The 14226-nt window shown below is 37.9% G+C and overlaps 1 protein-coding gene and 1 long non-coding RNA gene across 4 annotated transcripts in view; both read right to left on the bottom strand.

The window, feature by feature from the left end:
- LOC133615792 (uncharacterized) overlaps positions 1 to 14226 on the bottom strand; it is a 517593-nt gene that overhangs the window by 419128 nt on the left and 84239 nt on the right. The gene's annotated exons all lie outside the window — the stretch shown is intronic.
- The window catches only part of LOC133615729 (hyaluronidase-2), a 98840-nt gene that overhangs the window by 30295 nt on the left and 54319 nt on the right, over positions 1 to 14226 (bottom strand). For 2 of the 3 annotated variants that reach the window (XM_061974528.1, XM_061974531.1), the window contains exon 2: positions 2293 to 2879. In XM_061974528.1, coding sequence (XP_061830512.1) covers positions 2293 to 2829 — 537 coding nt within the window. In that variant the 5' untranslated portion in view covers positions 2830 to 2879. Of the gene's footprint in view, positions 1 to 2292; positions 2993 to 14226 lie in introns of those variants that run through there. The other variant, XM_061974530.1, reaches the window with a different exon arrangement.

The raw sequence follows: 14226 nt of genomic DNA, 5'->3' as shown, positions 1-14226 counted from the left end.
TATATATATATATATATATATATATATATATATATATATATATATATATATATATATATATATGAAATACTCGAGTTGGTGAATTCTAGCTGTAAATATACTCCTCCCCTCTTAACCACGGCCCCAACCACGCCCCAACCCCGACCACGCCCCCCACCTCCCGAAATCGGAGGTCTCAAGGTTGGCAAGTATGATTATCGGACACCCCTAGTTAATATTCAAGTCACAAAATGTAAATAGAGTAATGTTGGCGCTTTTTGAATGGTTATTTATCAGATTTTCTGGGCGGACCAGAGGACTTTTATTTACGTTTATTGAATATTTAGAATGCATTAAAAAAAAAATCCATCCGACGCCATGTCTTTCATAATGATTGTGAACGATAGGCAAAATTCCAAAAAAAGTGCAGTTCCCCTTTAACTTAAAGGTTGCGGGTTTGATCCCCTCATCCTTCTGACAAAGTGCTCTTTAGCAAGATATTTACCTTCTCGTTGAGTGAATTAGCTATCAACCGTGCCTCCATAGAAACGCACAAGCCCACCATTAATCCATGTGTGTGCTACACCCTGATAGCGAAGGATTATTCTAGCACAGCCTTAATCTTTGTTATTACCGGAATGTCCTGATTTATCTGCTGGGAAAATCATGCAAACACACACTTTGTCACAAAGTCTTCTTTGCCGCCGCTGCGCTACCTGTGGTGCATCTCGCTCACATCCTCAGTCGCTCTGAAGTCAGCAGATGGGACCGCAGCAACATGAAGAGAAGATACCTCGGTTTTTGGATCATTTTGTTTTCCCACAAAAACTTTTGCCCTAGTTTTTTTAATATATACCTTCTCAGTTCCACAATTTAACTTTGTGTTGAATATAGCAATTCAAATGAGTATCTGTGATGACGCGGCAACTTGTCCCAGGGTGTAACCCCGCCCTCTGCCCGAGTGCAGCTGGGATAGGCTGCAGCCCCCCGCGACCCAAAAGGGACAAGCGGTAGAAAAAGGATGGATTGATCTATTCGAATCCCTTTGAGATTTTTTATTTCTTCTTTAGGTGTGATATTTTGGGCAGTAACGATTCGATCCGATTCCTGGAGTGACGATTTGATTCATAATCGATTCTCGATTTACCAGATTCTTGATTCAAGCAGATTTTTGCATTGGATTATTTGGTATAATAATTATAGTAAAACTTTTTCATAACAGGTTACAGGTTAGAAAAACTCCATCTGGTTACATGTACTTGGCCTAAAAATGTCCTTTTATAAATTGGTTCTTACAAAAAGAATAATTAATTGATTTATAATCGGAATTAATAAAGATACAAAAATATGCACTCCTACTATTCTTCATTAATGTTATTATTCCACCAACTAAGACCTGTTTGAGGGCTTTGGCAAACTCGAACAACTTAGCATAACTTCATGACGGGACGCATGTAAATGGTCAAAGACCATGGACATGAAGACACACAGGTCGTTGGCTGTTTTGGTTTTCAAGTCACAAATTTTTTGGGAAATTTGGGCTGTTTCATTTCTTTATTTTTTTTTTGTGTAAGTTTGAATCCGGGTCGTGTTTATTTTGTCTGTAGAATATGTCGTAATCCAATAAAAATGGATTTTAACAGAATAAAATTACGTTCTGTAAAATTGATCTTTTTGGTAATGTTTGTGTGTTTCTGAGACAGATTAATTGGAGTTACCGTATTTTTTGGACTATAAGTCGCAGTTTTTTTCATAGTTTGGCCGGGCCCAGTGCGATTTATATGTTTTTTTCCTTCTTTATTATGCATTTTCGGCAGGTGCGACTTATACTCCGGTGCGACTTATACTCCGAAAAATATGGTACATGAGTTCAATTCCGGGCTCGGGATCTTTCTGTGTGGAGTTTGCATGTTCTCCCCGTGACTGCGTGGGTTCCCTCCGGGTACTCCGGCTTCCTCCCACCTCCAAAAACATGCACCTGGGGATAGGTTGATTGGCAACATTAAATTTGGCCCTAGTGTGTGAATGTTGTCTGTCCATCTGTGTTGGCCCTGCGATGAGGTGGCGACTTGTCCAGGGTGTACCCCGCCTTCTGCCCGAATGCAGCTGAGATAGGCTCCAGCACCCCCTGTGACCCCGAAAGGGACAAGCGGTAGAAAATTGCTCCGCTTTTCGTAAAACAATTTTCATTATACCTTTTGAAACAGATGACTAACAAAAACCGAGACATTCCAATATCTGCATGTTTTTACCCCAAACTTTCTCCTGATTTAAAACGTTTTCTTTTCGTTTTCTTCTAGCAGTATTCCTTACCTGTGACCACTTCTCCACCTCCTCGGGAGTCCAGTTAGGGAAGAACGCCTTCAGGAGGTTCCGGGAAGCTGCCTGATAAACGGCCTTCTTCTCCCTGTTCCTCAACCACTGGGGTAGCCACTCGGACCATCTCAGCACCCCCAGCCCGAGGTACCTGGGGGCGGGCAACGCCGCGTCAAGGTCCAACTGAGTTTTCTGCAGATGGTTGTCCAGCCGGGTGTTCTGTGGTAAACCCCCATTGACCCTTGTGTCTTTATCCAGGAAATACGGGTAGTTTCCCAGCGTGTCCTCGTAGAAGACCACCACCCGGCCTTCACGTTCCATTCCAAAAGATCCAGGATCTGGCCTGGCGGAGCAGGAGGAATCGGGTATGGCCCAGAAAATGATAAAAGGCTGTCCGGACAGCAGGGGAGGGCGTGCTGGTCGGGGCGGCCCAGCTGTGCTCAGGCCAGCGAGCAGTAAGACGAGGAGGCTCAGTGGCACAGTGGAGCACGACGGGACTGATGGCTTAGTCCTGCATTGCTTGTTCCACGCCATCGAAGCTGATAACGGTCAGCCTGTCACTCCTTCAGCCGCCAATCATGTTTCTGAAAAAGAGGAATCCACAAATCCTAAATTGGTGTCATGATCAAGGAAATGCACCAAACATGCGGTTTAAGTATTTAATTTAATTTAAGTAACAGTCTCACACTAAAGACCAACTGATTATGCGAAACAAGGACCGATCCACTCCTTTAAAGGGGAACTGCACTTTTTTCACAATCATTATGAAAGAAAAGAAGACAGATGTAATTTTTTTATGCATTCTCACTCTTAAATAAAAGTAAAGTTAAAGTACCAATGATTGTCAAACACACACACTAGGAGTTGTGAAATGTGTCCTCTGCATTTGACCCATCCCCTTGTTCACCCCCTGGGAGGTGAGGGGAGCAGTGGGCAGCAGCGGTACTTTTTTGGTGATTTAACCCCCAATTCCAACCCTTGATGCTGAGTGCCAAGCAGGGAGGTAATGGCTCCCATTTTTATAGTCTTTGGTATGACTTCGATCCCTCAGGCTGTCCTGCATCAACAAGCGACATAAGTGTGTAAAGGATATCACCACATGGGCTCAGGAACACTCCAGGGTTTGCACTCACAACCTACCGATCTCAGGGCGGACACTCTAACCACTAGGCCACTGACTACAAGTCCGGGTACAATGAAGCCAAGGTTGAGGGCCTCTATTCCGACCATAAAGCTCTCTAAATAACAATCCAAAAAACGCCATCAGTACTATTTTTAGATTTTGTGACTTAAATATTAACCAAGTATTAGTGATATTGTTATTAGAAGCGATAACGCCGTGATCACAGAGGGCTAACAAGCTTGATGCTGACGTCATTAGCTGAAAAAGCTGCTTTCTCGCCTCAGAGCTTGTGAAAGTTTATTCTAGATCATAAATCATGCCTCTCACTTTGATAGTAGAAGGATGAGGACATCATACGAAAAGTTGGTCAACTATGGCATCCAATTTAGACCCGGAACTGGCGAGAAAAAAACAAGACGCTCGGTTCCACCCCCCTTTTTTTCTTCACAGGAATTATAAGTCATTTTTCATCTCAATGGGAATATTGACATATATAACATCCCAACAGTCGGCATCCAAGTGACAGCAGACATTGTACAGTAAGTGATGTTTTATTATGTTTGTTGTTTCATGAAGTCTGCAGTGAGTAATAATCAGTGATAATGTTTGATGAAAAAGTGAATGTTGTGATGTGTTTTTGAAATTATGGGCTGCCGTAAGCTTAATACGATCAAAATACGTAGATTTGAAATCTTATAATAAATGTGCCAGTTACTACATTACATATATACCGTATTTTTCGGAGTATAAGTCGCACCTGCCGAAAATGCATAATAAAAAAAGAAAAAAACATATATAAGTCACACTGGAGCCCGGCCAAACTATGAAAAAAACTGCGACTTATAGTCCGAAAAATACGGTACTTACAGCGTGTATATAAAACATTGATGGAGGCGTGTTTTTTTTTAAGCGCTTTATAGGCAGAATAGAGCGACCCCCCCATGAACTCTTATTTTAAGCGGAATTTTGCTTGCATTTATTAGTTAGAATGCATAAATACAAAAATCATGTGTGTTCTTGTCTTACATAAGGATTGTGAGCGATACGCAAAATAGAAATAAAAAGTGCAGTTCCCCTTTAAAAAAAAATAGTCCTTCTTAATCAAACTACTCCGAATAAAGTAGTTGTAGTTTTTTTTGTTTTTTTATTCACTTTTGAAACTGAGTAAAAAATGGAAACAATCATAATAACAATGATTATTATGATTTTTAATAATCATAATAATATCTGCACAGTAAAGTGCAGATATTAATCAAATACTTTACAATGAAACATGAAAACAATACCCCTTATTAACCAATTACATAGCTTTCATGTCATTATAATCTTTACAATGATTAATTTGCGGGTTTTATATGGTAAATGGGTTATACTTGTATAGCGTTTTTCTACCTTCAAGGTGCTCAAAGCGCTTTGACGTGCAAGGCCCCAACCACGACCCATCAGGAGCTAGGGTGAAGTGTCTTTCTCAAGGGCACAACGGACATGACGAGGATGGCAAAAGCTGGGGATCGAACCAGGAACCCTCAAGTTGCTCGCACGGCCGTTCTAACAACCGAGCCACACTGTCTCTGGTCTTATTTTAATACATAGTTAAAAAAATTTTTTATTGTGCATATTAAATGTTTTGGCCCCAACATACATACATATACACATATACTGTATAGGCACATACATGTACAAGTACTAAATCTAAATACTAAGTAACACCAACAAATAAATGCCAAACATGTGAATATGTACTTTATAGATTAATTTAGTCTGTAAATCTCAAATATTGCCGCACCTTTTTCTGTAACTATATTTTATATATTTTAGAATTTTTAAAGTACTTTCTTAACATGTTCTTATTTCCAACATATATACTTATTTTTTATATGTATTGCTTTTATTTCAACATGTCCTAATACTGCTGGAAATTGGAGTGGAGCTCTAGTCTGAACCAAGTTTCATTGTGCGTTAATTTGTGTACAATGACTATAAAATGCCACTATGCCACATCAATATGGAATGCACTCCCAACAGGTGTAAAAGAAAGGGCATCTCTATCCTCCTTCAAAACCGCACTAAAAGAACACCTCCAGGCAACTTCAACCCTAAACTAACACCCTCCCTTCCACATCCCACCTCCTCGGATTGTAAATAATCAAATGTAGATACTTATTCTTATGCTTTCTGATCTCTCTCTCTATGTCCACTACTTGCTGTACATATCCTACCAAGTCAGTCCTACACTGTTCCAATGTCCATTTCTCTGATGATGCAATTGTTGATGACTGAAGTGTTGATATCAACCAAACCTAACCGCCCCACCCCTCCACATCCCACACCCCGGATTGTAAATAATGTGAATAATTCAATGTATATACTCTGATGATTATCTTGTGTGATGACTGTATTATGATGATAGTATATATCTGTACCATGAATCAATTTAAGTGGACCCCGACTTAAACAAGTTGAAAAACTTATTCGGGTGTTACTAATAAAAGTTTCAATCAATCAATCAAAAGTATCCAATCCAATAAAAATAACAAAATAATGCAAAACCGATTTAAGTACCTTTAAACCAGTGGTTCTTAACCTGGGTTCGATGGAACCCTAGGGGTTCGGTGAGTCGGCCTCAGGGGTTCGGCGGAGGTCAAGACACACCCGACTCATCGTGTAAATAAAAACTTCTCCCTATCGACGTATTATGGATACGGCAACAGCAGAAGTCAGACTGATTTGCAGGTGTGTAATTTGTTGTGAGTTTATGCACTGTGTTGGTTTTGTTCTTTGAACAAGGTGATGTTCATGCACGCTTCATTTTGTACACCAGTAAAAATAACATGGTAACACTTTAGTATGGGGAACATATTCACCATTAATTAGTTGCTAATTAACATGCAAATTAGTAACATATTGGCTCTTAACTAGTCATTATTAAGTACTTATTAATGCCTTATTCGGCGTGGCCTTATTATAACCCTAACCCTCTAACCCTAACCCTAACCAAATAACTCTAAATTAAGTCTTTGTTACTTAGAATATGTTCCCCTAGTGTCCAAATAACTCTAAATATTAAGTCTTTGTTACTTAGAACATGTTCCCCATACTAAAGTGTTACCAAAAACATATAACTTTGTCTTGAATTTGAAAAAAACCCAAAACATTTTATTTTTCACTAAAGAAGGGTTCGGTGAATGCGCATCTAAAACTGGTGGGGTTCGGTACCTCCAACAAGGTTAAGAACCACTGTTATGGGGCCGTGCTCTGGCTCCCACGCACTCTGGGAGTCGAATGTATTGTACATACAAATTCACATATGCTCACATACGTACATAGGTACCTACGCTCCCACATACATACACAAATACAGTACATATTTACCTACCTAAAGTTTGTACATCCACACGCACATTCAATATACAAACATACACATACTGTACATATACACTTACTGTACAAACACATATACACATTCTGTACATATACATTCACTGTACAAACACATATACACATTCTGTACATATACAAGTACATATGCATACTTACACTCATGCACATAATCACGTTTCATCAAACATATATTAACGTTGTTGCCCTAGGGTAAACTGGGTGTAACACATGGCACACTGACAAAGCTTAACCTATTGTGACTATAACAATCTACAAGGTTAATGCAGGTTGCTTCTCTTTCTCCCCCTCCATTTTTCTGCATTCTTTCGTATCTCAAGTTATCATTACGTATATGTATTGTTGCATTTAAACAACTGTATTGTTGATAATAAAGGTAAATTATTGGTATTGTTCATTATCAATAGCGCTATTTCTATTGGTATTTGTATTGATCCATTTGTAGTGTAATAATGCTCATTGTCATTTCTGTATTATTTTTTATTTTTCGCTAACTGCTTATTTGCTATTACTTTTACCATCATGTTTGTACATGTCGTATTTGCTGATGTTGCTCTATTGTTGTTGTTGTTGTTGTTTGCTGTTGTTGTTTTTGTCTCTCTGTCTAATCCCCCTCTGTCTTCTTTTTTTTCTCTTTCTATCCCCTCCTGCTCCGGCCCGGCTGCACTAAATGATAATATAAATACATTTAATAAAGTCAAATACAAATAAGGCAACAAGAGAAGTATCCTACACTTCTCTTTTGTAAAGTAAATCTGAACAGCCGACATGGGCATCTACATCAACTATATGATTTGCCTGAGAAGCTGGACAGGACATAAAAAAAAACAAAAAAAACACTGTTTTAAACAATCTGATACCTTAAATCCCCGCTTTAAATAAACAAATTGGACGGTTCCAAAGTTAGGGGATACCGAAGTACATTCAAAACGAAAAAAACTCTAAACATTCGACATTTCATCTGGAATAACATGTATTATATCAATCCATTATGTTGATGTCGATAAAGATGCTTTGGTCTTTTAATGTTTGTTTTTGTAAAAACAAAAAACTTCATAAAAGGTATTTAAACCCCCTCCAGTCTGTATTAAATGGTTCGCTCCCCCACCAGCAGGTTCACTTTGCTATGACGTCACGCAACATGACGATTTAGGCCTAATCGTCGAGTTTCTTCTCTTTAAAACAATGAAGCAACAAGAATTAAGACAAAAACGAAGATTGTGACAAAAAAAATTACAGTATGTCAGCAAAGTGTTCTTTTAAAAAGGTAGGTGAAGTATCATGTAAGTGGCACTAATTAGCACCTGTTAGCATCATGGCTAGTGCGGTATAAGCTAGTAGCTTTGGCGTATTAGATGTGATCTAATAAGTCTTTTATTTTCCCCCAGAAGTTCCAGAACTTCATTCCTGTATTCAAAAAAAGTCAAGAAGAAGGTGAGCAACATGTTCAGTTTCAGTTTATTTCCAACATGCATGCGACACAATGTAATTCATCACATATTTCTAGTTGTTTCATTACAGCACGTCCGAAAAGGAGTAGGAAGAAGCAGAGCTTATTTAATCTTACCCCTTTTCATACCATAGCAATTTTATCCCATTTCCTTGTTCTCTGTAACAGAACAGTGAATAAATAAATAATGTACCATAGTAAGTAAACAAATATTAAATACTTTAATAATCTTTATCTTAAAAAAAAAAAGGGTTCAAGATATTTATCATAATTATTGTTCTGTGTACTTTGTGAACATTTGTAGTTTGAACAGTCTCTTCAGCTGAATCATATTGGTGCTTTGTTTGATTTATTTGGTTAATCCGTTCCATAATTTAATTCCACATACGGATATGCTAAAGGTTTTAAGTGTTGTACGAGCATACAAATGTTGGTCATTTCATATCAGTGGTTCTTAACCTTGTTGGAGGTACCGAACCCCACCAGTTTCATATGCGCATTCACCGAAACCTTCTTTAGTGAAAAATAAAATGTTTTTTTTTTTTTTAATTCAAGACAAAGTTATATGTTTTTGGTAACACTTTAGTATGGGGAACATATTCTAAGTAACAAAGACTTAATTTAGAGTTATTTGGACACTAGGGCAGTGGTTCTCAAATGGGGTACGCGTACCCCTGGGGGTACTTAAAGGTATGCCAAGGGATACGTGAGATTTTTTTTTAATATTCTAAAAATACCAACAATTCACAAACCCTTTATAAATATAAATAAAAAACTATCTTTTTTTCCAAATAGTTCAAGAAAGACCACTACAAATGAGCAATATTTTGCACTGTTATACAATTTAATAAATCAGAAACTGATGACAAAGTGCTGTATTTTACTTATTTCTCTTTTTTTCAACCAAAAATGCTTTGCTCTGATTAGGGGGTACTTGAATTTAAAAAAATGTTCACAGGGGGTACATCACTGAAAAAAGGTTGAGAACCACTGCACCAGGGGAACATATTCTAAGTAACAAAGACTACATTTAGAGTTATTTGGACACTAGGGGAACATATTCTAAGTAACAAAGACTTAATTTAGAGTTATTTGGACACTAGGGGAACATATTCTAAGTAACAAAGACTTAATTTAGAGTTATTTGGACACCAGGGGAACATATTCTAAGTAACAAAGACTCAATTTAGAGTTATTTGGACACCAGGGGAACATATTCTAAGTAACAAAGACTTAATTTAGAGTTATTTGGACACAAGGGGACCATATTCTAAGTAACAGAGACTTAATTTAGAGTTATTTGGACACTAGGGGAACATATTCTAAGTAAAAAAGACTTAATTTAGAGTTATTTGGACACCAGGGGAACATATTCTAGGTAAATACTTAATTTAGAGTTATTTGGACACCAGGGGAACATATTCTAAGTAACAAAGACTTAATTTAGAGTTATTTGGACACCAGGGGAACATATTCTAAGTAAATACTTAATTTAGAGTTATTTGGACACCAGGGGAACATATTCTAAGTAACAAAGACTTAATTTAGAGTTATTTGGACACTAGGGCAACATATTCTAAGTAACAAAGACTACATTTAGAGTTATTTGGACACTAGGGGAACATATTCTAAGTAACAAAGACTTAATTTAGAGTTATTTGGACACTAGGGGAACATATTCTAAGTAACAAAGACTTAATTTAGAGTTATTTGGACACTAGGGGAACATATTCTAAGTAACAAAGACTTAATTTAGAGTTATTTGGACACTAGGGGAACATATTCTAAGTAACAAAGACTTAATTGAGAGTTATTTGGGCACTAGGGGAACACAATCTAAGTAACAAAGACTACATTTAGAGTTATTTGGACACTAGGGGAACATATTCTAAGTAACATACTTAATTTAGAGTTATTTGGACACCAGGGGAACATATTCTAAGTAACAAAGACTTAATTTAGAGTTATTTGGACACTAAGGGAACCTATTCTAAGTAACAAAGACTACATTTAGAGTTATTTGGACACTAGGGGAACATATTCTAAGTAACAGAGACTTAATTTAGAGTTATTTGGACACTAGGGGGACATATTCTAAGTAACAAAGACTTAATTTAGAGTTATTTGGACACTAGGGGAACATATCCTAAGTAATAAAGACTTAATTTAGAGTTATTTGGACACTAGGGGAACATATTCTAAGTCAGTGTTTTTCAACCACTGTGCCGTGAGAGATGATCTAATTTCACCTATTTGGGTTAAAAATATATTTTGCAAACCATTAATTATAATCCGCAAATAATGTGCCGTTGTTGATTGTCTGTGCTGTCTGGAGATCGGCAGACTTACCACGTTATACTCTTCCATATCAGTAGGTGGCAGCAGGTAGCTAATTGCTTTGTAGATGTCGGAAACAGCGGGAGGCAGTGTGCAGGTAAAAAGGTGTCTAATGCTAAAACCAAAAATAAACAAAAGGTGAGTGCTCCTAAGAAAAGGCATTGAAGCTTAGGGAAGGCTATGCAGAACAAAACTAAAACTGAACTGGCTACAAAGTAAACACAAACGGAATGCTGGACGACAGCAAAGACTTACTGCGGAGCAAAGACGGCGTCCACAAAGTACATCCGAACGTGACAATCAATAATGTCCCCACAAAAAAGGATAGAAACAACTGAAATATTCTTCATTGCTTAAAACAAAGCTGATGTGGGGAATAGCGGTCAAGGAAGACATGAAACTGCTACAGGAAAATACCAAAAAAATACATAAAGCCACCAAAATATGAGAGCAAGACAAGAACTAAAACCCTACACACAGGAAAACCGCAAAAAAATCTCAAAATAAGTCAGGGCGTGATGTGACAGTACACCTACTTTGAGACAAGAGCTATATTGATGCATGCTTGGTTATGCTTTAAATTCATATCCAACAATTGCGACAAAGACTTTTTACTGTCAATATCGGCTGCTGAGTTTCATTTTTTAATGATTTCTGCTGGTGGTGTGCCTCCGCATTTTTTCAAAAAATGTGCCTTGGCTCAAAAAAGGTTGAAAAACACTGTTCTAAGTAACAAAGACTTAATTTAGAGTTATTTGGACACCAGGGGAACATATTCTAAGTAACAAAGACTTAATTTAGAGTTATTTGGACACTAGGGGAACATATTCTAAGTAACAGAGACTTAATTTAGAGTTATTTGGACACTAGGGGAACATATTCTAAGTAATAAAGACTTAATTTAGAGTCATTTGGTTAGGGTCAGGGTTAGAGGGTTAGGGTTATAATAAGGCCATGCCGAATAATGCATTAATAAGTACTTAATAATGACTAGTTAAGATCCAATATGTTACTAATTTGCATGTTAACAAACAACTAATTAATGGTGAATATGTTCCCCATACTAATGTGTTATCGTGTTTTTTTTACTGGTGCATAAAATGAAGCGTGCATGAACATCACCTTGTTCAAAGAACAAAACCAACACAGTGCATAAACGCACAACAAATTACACACCTGCAAACCAGTCAGCTGTTGCCGTATCCGTAATATGCCGATAGGGAGAAGTTTGTATTTACACGATGAGTCGGGTGTATTTTGACCTCCACCGAACCCCTAGGGTTCGATCGAACCCAGGTTAAGAACAACTGTTTTATATGATACCAGTAGCTTCCATTTTAAAAATACTCTGTCACTGCAGCCATTAATGCAAGTGAAACAGTAATTAAATGATAGCATTTATTAAAAAAATAAAATAAAATACAGAATTGATAATGGTGGAACACAGAAGTGCTGATTAAATTTTGGATAAAAGTGCAGATATAAGAATTGGTACAGTACTACATTTGATACCTCAATATCATCAATATTCATTTCCCACCAAAAGTCCAGGAACTTTAAAGTATCATCCATCCATCTTCTTCCGCTTATCTGAGGTCGGGTCCAGACTTCCCTCTCCCCAGCCACTTCGTCCAGCTCTTCCCAGGGGATCCCGAGGCGTTCCCAGGCCAGCCGGGAGACATAGTCTACCCAACGTGTCCCGGGTCTTCCCCGTGGCCTCCTACCGGTCGGACGTGCCCTAAACACCTCCCTAGGGAGGCGTTCGGGTGGAATCCTGACCAGATGCCCGAACCACCTCAGAGTGGAAAAACAAGTTGCCTCTATATTGAAGCTATTATCATATGTCTGATTCATGACACCAAAATACTTCCAAAGTTTGGGAATAAATACATGTGATCAATCTCACATAGATTCCTGAGCCATTTTGAGAGATAATGAGGAAGCCGGTCACGCGATCGCGTGATGTCGCGGTAGGAACCAAAGATCCCTTCCCCATCAACAACAATGCCAATCAAGCAGACTTTGTAAAAGCCAACAACTATTACTTTTGTAGAAAGTATGATCCAGGACCTTATATTTTTCAGCCCGAACACAAAGAGGATGAGCAGTAAGTTTTAGAAGACGGGTTTCATTGTGACACGATAGTATCCGCAGTATTTCTTGGTGCTAAACATACAAACTAACAATAACAAACTAGGAAAAAAAAACACTTACTGTAATATTTCCACTCTCGCTGGGATACCGACTTGACGGAACGCTCACATTCTGTTCAGTTAAAGATTCAATCGCAATCCTCACAAAGGTTTAAAAAAAAGTTCCGACAGGAAGCGTCTTGTGGGGTCTATTTCGCCATCAAGTGTCACCATCAGGGCTTGTGCAGCCCTTTGAGACACTTGTGATTAAGGGCTATATAAATAAACTTTGATTGATTGATCTCGGGGGAAGTCAAAGTCGACCAGCCTGTCGGACCATGGCGACATTTGTCTCCTACCAGGTGAGAGATGCATGCATTATAATCTAGAACAGACCTGGGCAAATTAAGCTTTTCAATCTGGCCCGCCGGACATTCCCAAATAATTTTTTTAGATCTTTAAGATTGAAACTGTAGCTGCCATTATGATGTGCAGTCATGTTTTCTAATTATGGTAATCTAATTAGTTACTATGGTAATCTACGTCACAGCAGCTCAGATGAGGCACCAAGCAGTGTGGGCGGGAAGCGTTTCCACAGACGTGGAAGGAGATTTTCACAACAAAGTTCTAAAGCTTAGTGATATCTAGAATAGAATAGAAAGTTTTTTATTGATCCCTGGGGGAAATTCAGCAAATATCAGATTGTAGGTGGGTTTATTTTGTACCCTTCGCGTTCATATTTCACTGTTTGTTGCATTTTTGTTGCGTTTCACTTGATTGTAAAATATGTCGATCGAAAGGGGGTGTGACATTCATATTTTGTCAATATTCAGTGTTTTATTGGTCATAGAAAAATGTAAAATTCCATTACGTTTTTAAGGCGGTCTGTTATAACGTTTTTAGCTTTTTCTTTTCTTTTCTCTTTGTTGTTGTTGTTTTTTTTTATCCAATTTGATTTTATTGTTGTGATTTTGTACGGTGTCCTTGAGTGCCCAGAAAGGCGCCTTATAAATAAAATTTATTATTATTATTATTATTATTAGCATTCAATCAGACATTATTGTGAGGTTTTATATCAGTGTTCCTAAAAATAGATATACCGGCCCCCAGACACATTTTTTTCCTCTAAATGTGGCCCCCGAGTCAAAATAATTGCCCAGGCCTGATCTAGAATGTACTTTTAGCAAGTTTGAGACAAAGCAGAAGCAGCCATTGGCTCAGTGCGTCAACAATTGCAGCGTAAGCTAGCATTTGCTCACTGCTATCAATGCGGCGCTAAAATATTCCGTCTGCATTGGCGCTTAGAATAACAATATCACTCATATTAGGTTAGTTTTCAGGTCACGACATGTAAATGGGATATTGTTGGCAGTTTCTGGATGTTAGACAGAGGTTAATGAGTGCAACAGAGGACCCTCGATCTGTTGAATCAATTGTTGGCTATTTATTTACATTTTTTGAATGCATGAAAAAGCCAAGCATATGTGTTA

The sequence above is a fragment of the Nerophis lumbriciformis genome, linkage group LG01 (genome assembly GCF_033978685.3).
Source record: "Nerophis lumbriciformis linkage group LG01, RoL_Nlum_v2.1, whole genome shotgun sequence".
Taxonomy (NCBI): domain Eukaryota; kingdom Metazoa; phylum Chordata; class Actinopteri; order Syngnathiformes; family Syngnathidae; genus Nerophis; species Nerophis lumbriciformis.
Note: the sequence above shows the minus strand (reverse complement) of the source record. Positions and strands in the feature narration are given on the sequence as shown.